The sequence below is a fragment of the Hippopotamus amphibius genome, chromosome 15 (genome assembly GCF_030028045.1).
Source record: "Hippopotamus amphibius kiboko isolate mHipAmp2 chromosome 15, mHipAmp2.hap2, whole genome shotgun sequence".
NCBI classification, from domain to species: domain Eukaryota; kingdom Metazoa; phylum Chordata; class Mammalia; order Artiodactyla; family Hippopotamidae; genus Hippopotamus; species Hippopotamus amphibius.
In genome coordinates this window covers 4,515,430-4,527,664 of record NC_080200.1, presented here as the reverse complement: position 1 = coordinate 4,527,664, position 12,235 = coordinate 4,515,430, and the positions used below count along the sequence as shown (strand labels likewise).

General features: G+C 52.4%; 1 protein-coding gene across 6 annotated transcripts in view; it reads left to right on the top strand.

Annotated features, from left to right (window-relative positions):
* The window catches only part of RFX2 (regulatory factor X2), a 92,924-nt gene extending 89,146 nt beyond the window's left edge, over window positions 1-3,778 (top strand). For 3 of the 6 annotated variants that reach the window (XM_057708213.1, XM_057708212.1, XM_057708214.1), the window contains 2 exons: window positions 774-816; window positions 1,277-3,777. In XM_057708213.1, coding sequence (XP_057564196.1) covers window positions 774-816; window positions 1,277-1,413 — 180 coding nt within the window. In that variant the 3' untranslated portion in view covers window positions 1,414-3,777. Of the gene's footprint in view, window positions 1-773; window positions 817-1,276 lie in introns of all 6 variants that reach the window. The other 3 variants (XM_057708217.1, XM_057708215.1, XM_057708216.1) reach the window with 2 other exon arrangements.
* Window positions 3,779-12,235: the final 8,457 nt, after the last annotated feature.

Sequence of the window (12,235 nt, the reverse complement as noted above, 5' to 3'; positions counted from 1 at the left end):
CATTCACACCTACTGGTTCCAGAACATTCCGTCCCCCAAAGAAAGCCCCCCTCCCCATCGGCAGTCCCCCCTCCCAGCCCCTGACAACCAGGAGCCCACTCCCCGTGTCTGGGGAGCTGCCTGTTCCGGACGGTTCCCGTCCGTGGACTCACACCCTGCGTGTCCTCCTGTGTCTGCGTCTCTACTGAGCATCATGGGCTCAGGGTCCGTCCACGTGGCCGCGCGGGTCAGGGCTCCTCTCCTTCTCTGTGGTGAAACACTGTTTGACTGCCCCTTGCTAACCCATCACCTGTCGGTAGGCGTGTGGGCTGTTTCTGCCCTTTGGCTGCTGTGACCCTGCTCCTGCGAGCGTTCACATCCACGCCCTGTCTGAACACCTGTTTTCGTTCTTTGGGATGTGTGCCTAGGAACGGCATTGCTGGGTCACCACGAGGTTGTATCGAGGAAGAAATGAGGCGATGCTCAAAGAGCTTTTAGTGCCTAACAAGCCCGTGATAAACAGCGGCTCTTCCTTCACCGTCACCACTCAGAGGCCACAGCCTCTGTCCCCTTCCTGGCCCTGGCAGTCGGCACCACCTCCGCCTCCAGCGGCCCCCAGGCAGGGTGTTGGTGGGGACACACCCAGACACCACCTGGCAGCCTCAGGGCCACCTCTCAGGGCAGGGCCCTCTCACTTAGAAAGCCAAAGCCCAGCTGCACTGTGGACGAGGGCACGGCTGGCCTCCCCGGGACCCGCTCTGCGGAGGCCCCTCACTCGGGCTTCTCTCTTTCAGCTCAGCGATCTCACCTCTCTCTCGCTGACGCTGCTGGACAAAGGTGGGTGTGTCTGGGCTCCCCTCCCGTCCTTGGCCTGCTGGCCATCGGGGCAGCCCCTGGGGTGGCGACGCCGCAGGCAGCAGCGGGCATCCCTGCGGGGGCTCAGAGCAGAGGCCCCGCCCCCTCCTGGATTACGTTCAGTCCTGTTCCCCAGGCCCCTCCACGCCAGGCCCCGAGAAGGAGGGCCACGCACAGGACTGCGGTGGCCAGAGGCCTCCTGCGGCCACATCCGGACGGGGAGCAGGGCAGGCAGGCCAGAGAGCACCCCATCCCAGGACTCATTCCCTGCCCCACGGGGGTGGGGACCCAACCACCAAGGGTGACCCTGCCAGGAGCATGACCCAGGCACGTGGGCGCTGGTCGAGGGTGGTCACGCGGAGGAAAGCCCCCAGGTTAACCGGGTCGGCCCGGGCCCAGGCCCAGGCAGTGCCCTGACCTGGCCTGTTCATGCTCCCTGAAGATGTGCCCCCCGCCCCGACAGATGACATCAGCGAGGCCCGTGGAGGCAGCGAGGCCCACTCGGAGGCCCGGGTCCGGGGCGAGCCCCTGGTGAAGCGGGAGCGCAGCGACCCCAACCACCCGCTGCAGGGCGTCTAGCTGGAGGCGCCGTCCCGGCCCCGGCTTCCCAAGCTCCACCGCAGTAGTGCCTCTTAGATGAAGTGACCTTTCCTCTGAGTCCCGGGGCCCCCAGGCCAGGACACCCTTAAAGGACACGTGCTTCCTCAAAAAAACAACCGTTGTGACCATGGCGGAAGCTCACGTCGGGCGCCCAGGGCCAGAGTGGCTCACCTGGGCCGCCCAGACCATCTCTTCCTTCTTCTGAGTGTTCTCTCCCCCACTCTGCGCACATCCCGCCTCCAGAGCTGGAAGGGGCTGTGCTGGGCGAGTCGCTACCTCCACGTGGGGCGTCTCCCCCTTCCCCCCAGCTGGTTCCGATTTTCATCCTGATTTGAGAAAACTCTGGCGGCTCCTGGGGAGGAAGGGATGTCCCGCAGCTGTCAAGCAGCGCCGAGCTGGCCACATCCCTGCCGCCCCCCTCGTGCCCTGCGGTGGGGAGGGCATGTCTCGGTCTTCGCCCTGTGGCCTCCTGCCCTGCCGGCCCCCAGGTGCCCCGTCTCTAGATGCCCAAGGGCTCAGAAGCGGCCAGCAATTGCCACTTCCCTGAACGGCGCACAGCCCGTGGCCCCATGTGGCTCAAAGAACAAGTCACTGAAACAGGCCCGCTCGTGCCAGGACATGGTGGGGCCTTTCAAAATCAAACACAGAAGCCTGATCAGCCACCAGAAGGATTGGGATTCTGTCCAAGTTCACGGCCAAAATCAAGCTACAGCATGAGGTCTGGAATGAATTTGTCCCAAGGCGGCCGGGAGGTCAGTGTCTCTGCAGCGCCTTCAGAGGGCAGCCATCCCGCCAAGTCTGTGCACAAACAGCTGTGCCTGAGCCCCGCTCCACAGAACCTTCTAGAACGCCTGCCTTTGAAGTAGCAATCCCAGAGCACTGTGACTCCGGCAGGTCCCATCTTGACCTGTTCAAGTCCAAACTCTTCTCTGGGGACAAACGAATCCCAAGGGCTGTCTCAGCCCTGACCTCTAAACATGTAGAATCTGTGTCCCTTGTAACACGTTGCACCGGTGAGCTCGGTGCCAGAGTTCTGTCCCCGGAGCAGCTACAAAGAAGAAAGACAAACCTCTGGTCTAGGAAGCAGCCGCTTCTCAAATGCAATAGTTTCTCTTTTTGGAAATATGTTCATACCAATAGTTTTGTGCTGTAATTGTTCTTAGAACGTTCCTTATGAATGTGTTTATCACTGTGTATTCGGTCCCCGATGTTGTTCCCTCATTCATGCAGAAGGTACTAATATAAACTCACGTGGCCTTTAAAAACCCTACTTCTGACAAGCAGGAGCTCTATGCATCCCTGGCCCCACGTGGGCAGGGAGAGCGTAGGGGAAGGACTGGAAATCTCATTTTAAGAAACCAAAAGCCTGTCATGATCGCAGCATGCGTGCGTGTGTGTGGTCTTAAAGTTGCAGACTCAGATGAACTCAGACAGAAAGAATGTCTTTAAATCAACGTCTCCTTCCCTGGGAGACGTTCAAGCTCGTGGCTCCTGCCTTTTCTTCCACGTTTCTGCCTTATGCTCTGTCTAGTCCTTTGCTGGATTCCACGAGGAGGAATATAAATGGCAGTAAAGACACAAGCCTTCCGAGCCCATCCTCCTTTTTCGTTGCCATAAGCGCATTGAACATGCCCGTCGGGGGGCCAGATCCACGCTCCAGCCCTTGCCCCGCCGCCCCCCTCCCCAGTGGCCCTGGAAGGATGTGGCCCTCCTTCCCGTAGTCCCCTGGCCAGACCTGGGCTGCACGAGCCCGGGAAGGGGGGGTGGGGGTGGGGGCAGTGATGCTTTCCTCCTCTCTCTGGGGAATGTTCCAGAAGGAGCAGTTTTCCCGGCTTCATTTGGCAAGGCCAGAGAGGGCAAGAAAGAACTCTCAGCCCAGGACTGGCGAGACTGTGTGTAAACAGACTAGACTCGTTCAGAGACACGGAATAAATCCAGGCTGCAGCCGCTGACGCAGCCCGCGGGTTGTTCACTGGGTTTATCTGCTAAAGTGGTGGGGCCCCGAAGAACCCGTGCGTGAGCTTCTTCCAGAATCGCCGTCGCCTGGGCCCTGTCCCCAGAGATCCTGGGATTAGGGTGGTGGCTGGGCACCTCTACTGTTGTGACCACCCCCTGGGGGGACCCCGACGCAGAGGATTATGGGACTTTGAAGAAACCCTGCAGAGGAGAGCGATGGTCTCAGGAACCAGGAAGGGCCCGCAGGTGGGAGGGTGTTCCGGAAACATGGACGCAATTCCCAGTTAGTCGCCCATAAAAGCTGCTTCTCCAGGGCGAGGCTGGCGCCCCGTGTGCCGCCAGAGGTGCTCAGCCTTGGCCCCTCTGTCCCGGGGGGAGGCCCTGGGGACCCCAAGTGACACTCAAATCTTCCATCGCTGTCCCGAGCTGGGAACTCCAGGGCCTGCAGTTGGCTTAACGCTCTGCTGTCTTAAGAATTTTCCACTAAAGGGCCCGTGCTTTCATTTCACACCGAGCCCCACAAATGCTGTGGCCAGTCCTGGGGAGGGACTCCCAGGACCCAAGCACGCAGCCTCCCCCTCAGCCCAGTGGCCAGGCCCTAACACCCGGCTGACTCCCTGCCAGGCTCCAAGAACCGGACAGAACCCAGGCTCGTCCCCACCCTCTCGTGGTTCACAATTTCAGCAGGAGGCCCCTGAGCAGCACCAGCTCTTGCACGGAGCAGCAGCTGCCTTCCCAGTCTTCCCCCCACCCTGGGAGCTCAGCCCCGGGCCAGGCGGCAGGTCCCCTGGGAGGGGAGAGCAAGGCCCTACCCTTAGGGCCAGGGTGGCTGGCAAGGCTGGTGAGCACAGGTGATGCCACATGATTCCTCCCCAGGAGCTGGAGAGGAGACAAGGAGGGGAGCCTGTTGAAGGCCCACAGGCCATCGAGTCCCTCAGGTGGCCCACTGGGTAGGGCCCCAGGGCACAGGCACTGCACGAGGGGAACCCAGTCCTACCAGGGGCCTCCAGGAGGTCCTGACCAATCACAGTGGCTTCTCGCCACTCCGGTCCATTCTCCTCTTTGACAATCTTCCAAGCTAGGTATTTACCACTGCCCCGCCGCCCAACCTTTGTACACATGAGAAAATTGAGGCAGCTGGCTGGAATGCAAGCAGGATGGCTGGAGCCCCAGCAGCCATATTGAACCTTGAGGTAGACATCATAAAATAAGGATGGTAAAGCAATGAGACAGAGGGAGCCTGGGTCCTACTCCTTCCACACCCTCCGTGACCTCATCCACATGCTGCTGACTTGCTCCACGGCTGCCCACCACCACTGCTCAGAAGTTCGTGGGTGCCTTGCCTTCCAAAGAGCAAGACAGGAGCTCAGCATCTGACAATCCAGAACTCCTGCCGGTATCCCCATCCCACTGCCTGAGCCAGAAACCCAGGGCCACCCACATGACCTCCATCCCTTCTACCTCCTCAAACGGCCCCTAACACGGCCACTGGCTCCTTCCTCCCAGCCTAGAGACGCAGCAGGGCACCAGGGCTAGGACACTAGGACACTAGTACCCTCAGGTAAATTTCTTAGGTCAGTTTCCCCGTCTGGGAAAGAAAAGGCAATGAAAATGCCTACCTCACAGTGTTGTTGTGAGATTTAAACAAGTCAATTTATAGAAAGTACCAGAGTAAGCATTCAATAACTGTTTCTCGACCTTAGCAGCATTGGCATTGGGGGTTGGCTAAGTCTCTGTTGGGGGGAGGATGCGTCCTGGACACTGGGGCGGCATTGAGCCACATCCCTGGCCCGGTAGCCCCCCACCCCTAGTGGCAAAGACCATAAATCTCTCCAGGTACTGATGCTGAGGGTCCCCTGCCCCAGGTGAGCACTGCCGGGTAACAGCATTCCCATCACGATCAGGTCTCTGCATCTTTCAGACCTTTGACAACCCTGTCACTTGTCACGTGTCTTTTCCTCCCACGCCCCACACACACCCTCACCCACTCGCTGCTCTGACTTCTTGCTCCTGGAACTCACCCCCCTGTCTGATTTCAGGCTCTTCCACCTTCATTCCTCTTCCCGCCTAACCCCCGCACCCCCCCCCACACACACACACACCCCTTCCTCTTTAGCAGTCATCTTTTTTTTTTAATCTTTATTGGAGTATAACTGTTTTACAGTATTGTGTCAGTTTCTGCTGTACAACAAAGTGGATCCGCCACACGTATACCTATATGCCCACATCCCCTCCCTCTTGAGCCTCCCTCCCAACCTCCCTATGCCACCCCTTTAGGTCTTCACAAAGCATCAAGCTGATCTCCCTGTGCTCTGTAGTAGCTTCCCACTAGCCATCTGTTTTACATTTGGTAGTGTGTATACGTCAATGCTACTGTCTCACTACGTCCCAGCTTCCCCTCCCCGCAGTGTCCTCAGGTCCGTTCTCTACGTCTGCATCTCTATTCCTACCCTGCCACTAGGATCATAGTACCATTTTTCTAGATTCCATATATATGTGTTAGCATGCGGTATTTATTTTTCTCTCTCTGGCTTACTTTGCTCTGTATGATAGACTCTTTTGACACCTTCTCCAGGAAGCCTTCCTGGCCGATCCCCAGCTAGATTAGGATCCCTTCTACCCCGTATTTCCTGCACCATACTTCCCTGTGATTGGCTGCCAAATCTTTCTTTCCCATAAGTTCTGAGGGTGAGTAGCTCTGCTCTGCCTTGCTCCATACTGTACTTTCCAAATCTTGCACAGATAAAATCAAATTCATTCAGGAGGCCACCACCAGAATTTTTTGATACAGTCAAAGCTGGGCTTTAGAAAGACTTATTCTGGCGTGTGGATTACACATGAAGAAAATGGAAGCGAAGGGGTCATTAGGTACTTGTGAATATGGTACAAGCAGGGGGAGGGGGGTTGAAGCGTGGCAGTAGCGATGGAGGTGGGGGAGGGGGTCAGAGGGGCGAGGCCTGCTAGAGCCGGGGGCCCAGCGGCAGGCCAAGCGGGTTATGAAATCAAGGCGGTGGATTTGACCTGCTTTTCTTTTAAATTTATTATTTATTTGGCTGTGACGGGTCCTAGTTGTGACATGTGGGATCCAGTTCCCTGATCAGGGATTGAACCTGGGCCCTCCCCACACTGGAAGCTCAAAGTCCTAACCACTGGACCACCAGGGAGGTCCCTGACTGGTTTTTCTTTGTAATGGACCAGGATAGAAATAGAAAAGATCAGGAGTGTTGGTGTAATTAACAAAATAACTGTGGCTTTGTACCATGTCAGTATGTATTATATATATATATACACACACACATACCGGATTGGGCTGCCTGTAAAGCGTATTGAACATACATACGTATTCAAAGCCACAGTCCTGGGGACTAGTTCTCACCTATTTTGAGGTCATGGGCTCCTTCGAGAATCCTTTGTGATGGACGCCTGTGGGGTTTTGCTATCAAGTGCACGTTCCACCTTCTTGGGGGATGACACCCCAATTCCTTCTGAGCAACGACCTTGCTGCATCGTTTGAAACACCGTCTGTAAGTGGGCACTGGTACACACTGAAGGAGGCTGCTGTAGGTGGAGGGGATGGGCTTTGGCGTGTGTGGTGGCCCAGGGCGAGCTGGTGGGGAGACAAGGAGGACTTCCAAGATCTCGGGGAGGACTAGGGGTTGCATCCTGGGAGTGTGATGGCCCGTGACCTCACAATGGATGTCATACTCCCCTCCATCAACCCCCTTCTGTACAACTGCCCACTGGACCCCTGCACCTAAAGGCTCTCGCTCAGTAAATGTCTGACGGGGGCATAAAGTGGATAGAGTCTGAGAAAGCAGGAGGGGGCAGGGATTAATAATGTGCATGCCCTGCCACGCTGGACCTGTCCGACACCTCCTCCTCAGAACCCAAATTGGGAGATGAATAGAAGACTGAAAGCAGGGAGAGACTTCCCTGGTGGTCCAGTGGGTAAGATTCTGTGCTCCCAATGCAGGGGGCCCGGGTTCAATCCCTGGTCAGGGAACTAAGTTACCACATGCCGCAACTGAAAGATCCCGCATGCCGCAACTAAGACCCGGCACAGCCAAAATTAAACACATAATAAAAAAAATATTAAAGAAAAAAAGACTGAAAGCAGTTGAAGTTTGAGCATTCTCAGGAGGTACCCCACCGATTGCCAAGACCCACTGGAGCTGCCCAGTTTCTTCTCTTTTCTCTCTGATCTTAGGAGCATCCTCATCACTTTCCAGCAAATTCTTCACTTGCTCACATTTGACAGAGGTACTTGGAGGGGTTTGCAACCAGTCTCCAAATTGATACACCCTCAGTTCCCATGAATCTTGCAGGTAGTTTCAGAAGGGATTCTCAGACCCCCCGAAGCCTTCCCAGGATCAAAAGCCCCTGTTTTAGACGTGGTGCATCGCTAGTGCTGGGAGCGTAATCAGAGCAGGCTACCTGACCTGCTTCCCAGAAGAGGCCAGGCCTCAGCTTGTGCAGAGCCTTGAGTCTCCGGCAAGTTTATTTACTTAGAAGGAACGAACTGCCCAGTTTTGATTTTATCCCAATCCTCTGCTGCCCCCCTGTGGTCACTGTGTGACACAGCCTCTTCCTTTTCACCTGGGAATCCAGCCAGCTGGGGATTTTGCCTAGAACAGAGGATGTTTTGTTTACTAACATTGCAATCATGCATGGAAAGACCACAAGCAACAGAGTGCAAGCGCTAGCTGCCTCTTTTCTCCATCTGTCTCTCCTCTTCCCCAAAGATTCCCTATTTATTTATTTATTTATTTTTTATTTTTTTATTTATCTCCCCACGAGATATTCAGTAACCACAAAGGGAAAGTATCAAACAGTAAAGTGGCCAACACCAAGTGATCCGAGTTGTAAGTGGTACAGCTCGACATCAGGTGCCTCCTGATTGGTTATTCCGTGTTAGTCCCACCGAAAACTCATCACCTGAATTTAATCAGCAGGAAACCGCCAACAAACCCAAAATGAAGGGGTATTCTACAAAATAGCTGGGCAGTCCTGCTCACGGGTGTCACAGTGAAGGACAAATAAGACAGAGGAATTAATCCAGACTGAAGGAGATCGAGAAGTGACATCTAAATGCAACAAAGAATTGGTTTGTGCATTAGTGAATCCGATCACATCCGTGTGAATTTCCTGGATTTGATCATTGTGCTGTTTACATAAGATGTTAATATTTGGGGAAGCTGAGTGAACGCTCTGTGGAATTTCTTGGTACTATGTTTGCAACTTCTGTGTAAATTTGAATTTATTTTTCATTTTATTTTATTTTTTTAGGGTTAGGGTAAGTCTGAATTTATTTTTAAACATCTTATTTATTTCTGGCCGCACTGGGTCTTCGTTGCTGTGCATGGGCTTTCTCTAGTTGCAGCAAGTGGGGGCTACTCTGTTGCGGTGCGTGGGCTTCTCATTGTGGTGGCTTCTCTTGTTTGAGAAGCACAAGTTCTAGGTGCGAGGGCTTCAGTAGTTGTGGCACGTGGGCTCAGCAGTTGTGCTCTCGGGCTCTAGAGTGCAGGCTCAGTAGTTGTGGCGCACGGGCTTAGTTGCTCTGCTGCATGTGGGATCCTCCTGGACCAGGGACCAAACCCATGTCCCCCGCATTGGCAGGCAAGTTCCTAACCACTGTGCCACCAGGGAAGTCCCACTCTGAATTTATTTTACATTGAAGGTTAAACCTTTTTAATTACAAATAAAATAGAGAAAGATCAGTGTTTCCTCCTAGCTCCATACCATATTTAGATGCTGCAGAATATGGGAGTGAGGGAGGCTGACACACCTAGCTTGGGTCAGGGGTCCCCCCTCAGCCTCAGCGTCAGCTGCAATGGACACCTTGCTGTCAAGAACTTGACCCTGTGGACTGCAGGGTAGGGAGGAGTGCTGAACAGAGGAGGCCAGCAACTGTAGCTGATTAATCTCCGGGTCGTCCCCGTGGGGCTGGGCACAGAGCAGATACTTCACACGCCAGCTCCCTGCCCACGATGGGAAGATGAGAACTGAATTACATCTGCGAATGCCCGTTATCCTGGGCCCAGCTGCAGAAGCCATTTTCCAACTTGGTTGTAGAGAAGATCCCAGTTCTCAGAGCTCAGCTAGGGCTCGGGGCAAGGCTGGGGCAGGGGGCACGGCTGGGAGGGGGTCCTCGGACTTGTCTCCTGGTGAGCCAAGGAGGAAGAAGGCACCAGAGAGGTGGGTCAGCCGCTTAAGGGGAGCCACCTGGATTCCTCCATTTCCTGCTTCTGACCCTTGTCTTAGGAAAAGCCACAAACTCCTCCAAGAACTCTATGGCCTACAAGGCCCTGCAGGGCCACTCGCTCGATCCACCCTGGCCACACTGAGCTCCTCACTGTTCACCAGACTTGTTCCTGCCTCAGGACCTTTGCATTCACTGCTCTGTCTAGAGTGCCTCTCCTGCAGGTCTTCTGTTAGAATGTCATGCAGAACTGTGTCTCAGCCCTGGTAGGTGCAGTGGGTATATATTGCTGCATAACAATTATTCCTAAACTTAGTGTTCTGGCATATAACAGGAACCATCACTTATCTTTCATGGGGATGAGGTATGGGAAGGGTCAGGCTGGGCCCGTCTGTTTCAGCTTCCTTATAGCATGGCAGCCTCAGGGCAGGTGGACTGCTTCTGTGATGGCTAAAGGCTCTTAGAGCAACTGTTCCAGCAAAGCAGGTGGAAATCGCATCCTGGTGTCATTTGCATGGCACCCTATTGATGGACGAGGAACCAGCCCACCCTGATTCATGGGAGACGAGCCCTCACCTTTTTTTTTCAATTGAAGTAATAGTCGGTTAACAATGTTGTTAATTTCTGTTGTACAGCAAAGTGATTCAATTATACATATATATACATCCTCTTTCATATTCTTTTCCATTGTGGTTTATCATAGGCTATTGAACGTAGTTCCCTGTACCATACAGTAGGACGTTTATCCATCCTACATATCAAAACAATAGTTTGCATCTGCTAATCCCAAACTCTCAATCCATCCCTCCTCCACCCCACCTCCTCCTCGGCAACCACAAGTCTGTTCTTTATTGTCTGTGGGTCTGTTTCTGTCTCACAGATAAGTTCATTTGTGTCATATTTTAGATTCCACACATAAGTGACATCAGATGGTATTTGAGACCTCATCTCTTGATGGCAAGAGGATCAAAGAATTTGGGGCCATGTTTTAAAAACCATCACAGTAGGTAAGCCACAAATACTTGCTTAAAAAGTAAACATTAAGTTAAGGTGTTAGAGGAGACCAGATAAAGAAAGCAAAGGAAGGCCTAAGGGGCACAATGCTGGCAGCCTCAGGACCGGGATGAAAATTGTGAAACCAAGGGAAATAGAGTGGGCTCATCAGGCTGATGGGTTTAGCATCTCTCGGCATCCTTTGAAAAACCACAACTGGATTATATTTACAGCAAGTGATGACATGTCGCTGGGAGTTTCCCAAAGTGTGGGTTGGATGTGGTATATGAAATAACTTTTGGAGACATGCAGTCAGGCATTAAATGACCCTGAATCTCATGGATGAGAGTTACCCCATTTTCAATTCTCCTTCTCATCGTGTCAAGAAGTTTCAGGTGAGTGATAATATGCCTTTAATACCCCTCTAATACTTTGCTGATCTCTCTTTACATCAACAGACAACAAGGAAAAGCAGGCTTGGGGCTCAACACCTTGGCAGGCAACAGTATATACCCAGAATTTTAAAACATTGTTTTGTTTTCATGTTTATTTTCACAGTTGTTTTCTATTCGTGGCTCAGGGGTCTTCTATTTGAAATGGTGATACACAGTATCTATTTAATGTAAACTTTAATAACACTGAAGAGAAGTTACAGATAATGAAATGTAATGAACAGAGTGATATCAATAAGCTAGAAATGAGACAACCTAAGTCTACACACTGCGGGTGACCAGATGGACCTCATGACCCTCCCGTGTCCTTTCCAGTGCTAACATTCTAGCTATGCCTGGAGAATTTCTAACCAAGCTCTGTGGCCTGTGCGTGCAGCCTGGAGGCAAAATCCAGGGTAGCAGAATCAGGTGTCTATTAGGTGTCTTGCTAAAATGCAAATTCTGATTCAGGTCTGGGTTGGGGCCTGGGAGTCTGTATTTTCAACAAATTGCCAAGTGATGCTGTTGCTGCTGGTTTGCGGGCTACAGCAAGAAAGTAGCAGGCTCTAGGAAAAAAAGAAAAAATGAAATGTGATACCCCACACCTCTGCTCAACTCTGGTTAGTGACAGTCACACTGGCACCTTGAAATTGGCCATAGTTGACAATGTATTTATACCACGAAAATCAGTACTACAAGCCAGGGTCCAAGTTATTGTTTTATTGTCTTCAAGACTAAAGAAAGTGATGGGAAAATAGTACAATTTACAATAAACTGTACACACACAGGCACACACATAAATACACAGACAGAAACACGCATTCTCCCCCAGAGAAGCAGCTGTTAAACATTCACCACACCCCACTGGTTGTACAGAAATGTATAGAACAACCATGTAAATACACGTGTCCTAGATTAGAAGTTGGCAAACTTGTATAAAGCCCCAAAGAGTAAATATTTTAAGTCTTTTGGCCCGACAGCCTGTTAAAAGGACTCAGCCTTGCTGCTGCATCTCGAAAGCAGCCATAGACATTATGACAATGACTAAGTATGGCTGTTTTCAAATAAATCTATAGTTATGGACACTGAAATTTAAATTCCATACAATTTTCACATGTCACAAGTGATTATTCTTTTGGTTTTCTCCCAGTAATTAAAAACATAAAACCCACCCTTAGCTCCCAAGACAGATGTGGCCCACAGGCTATAGGACCTCCTCATG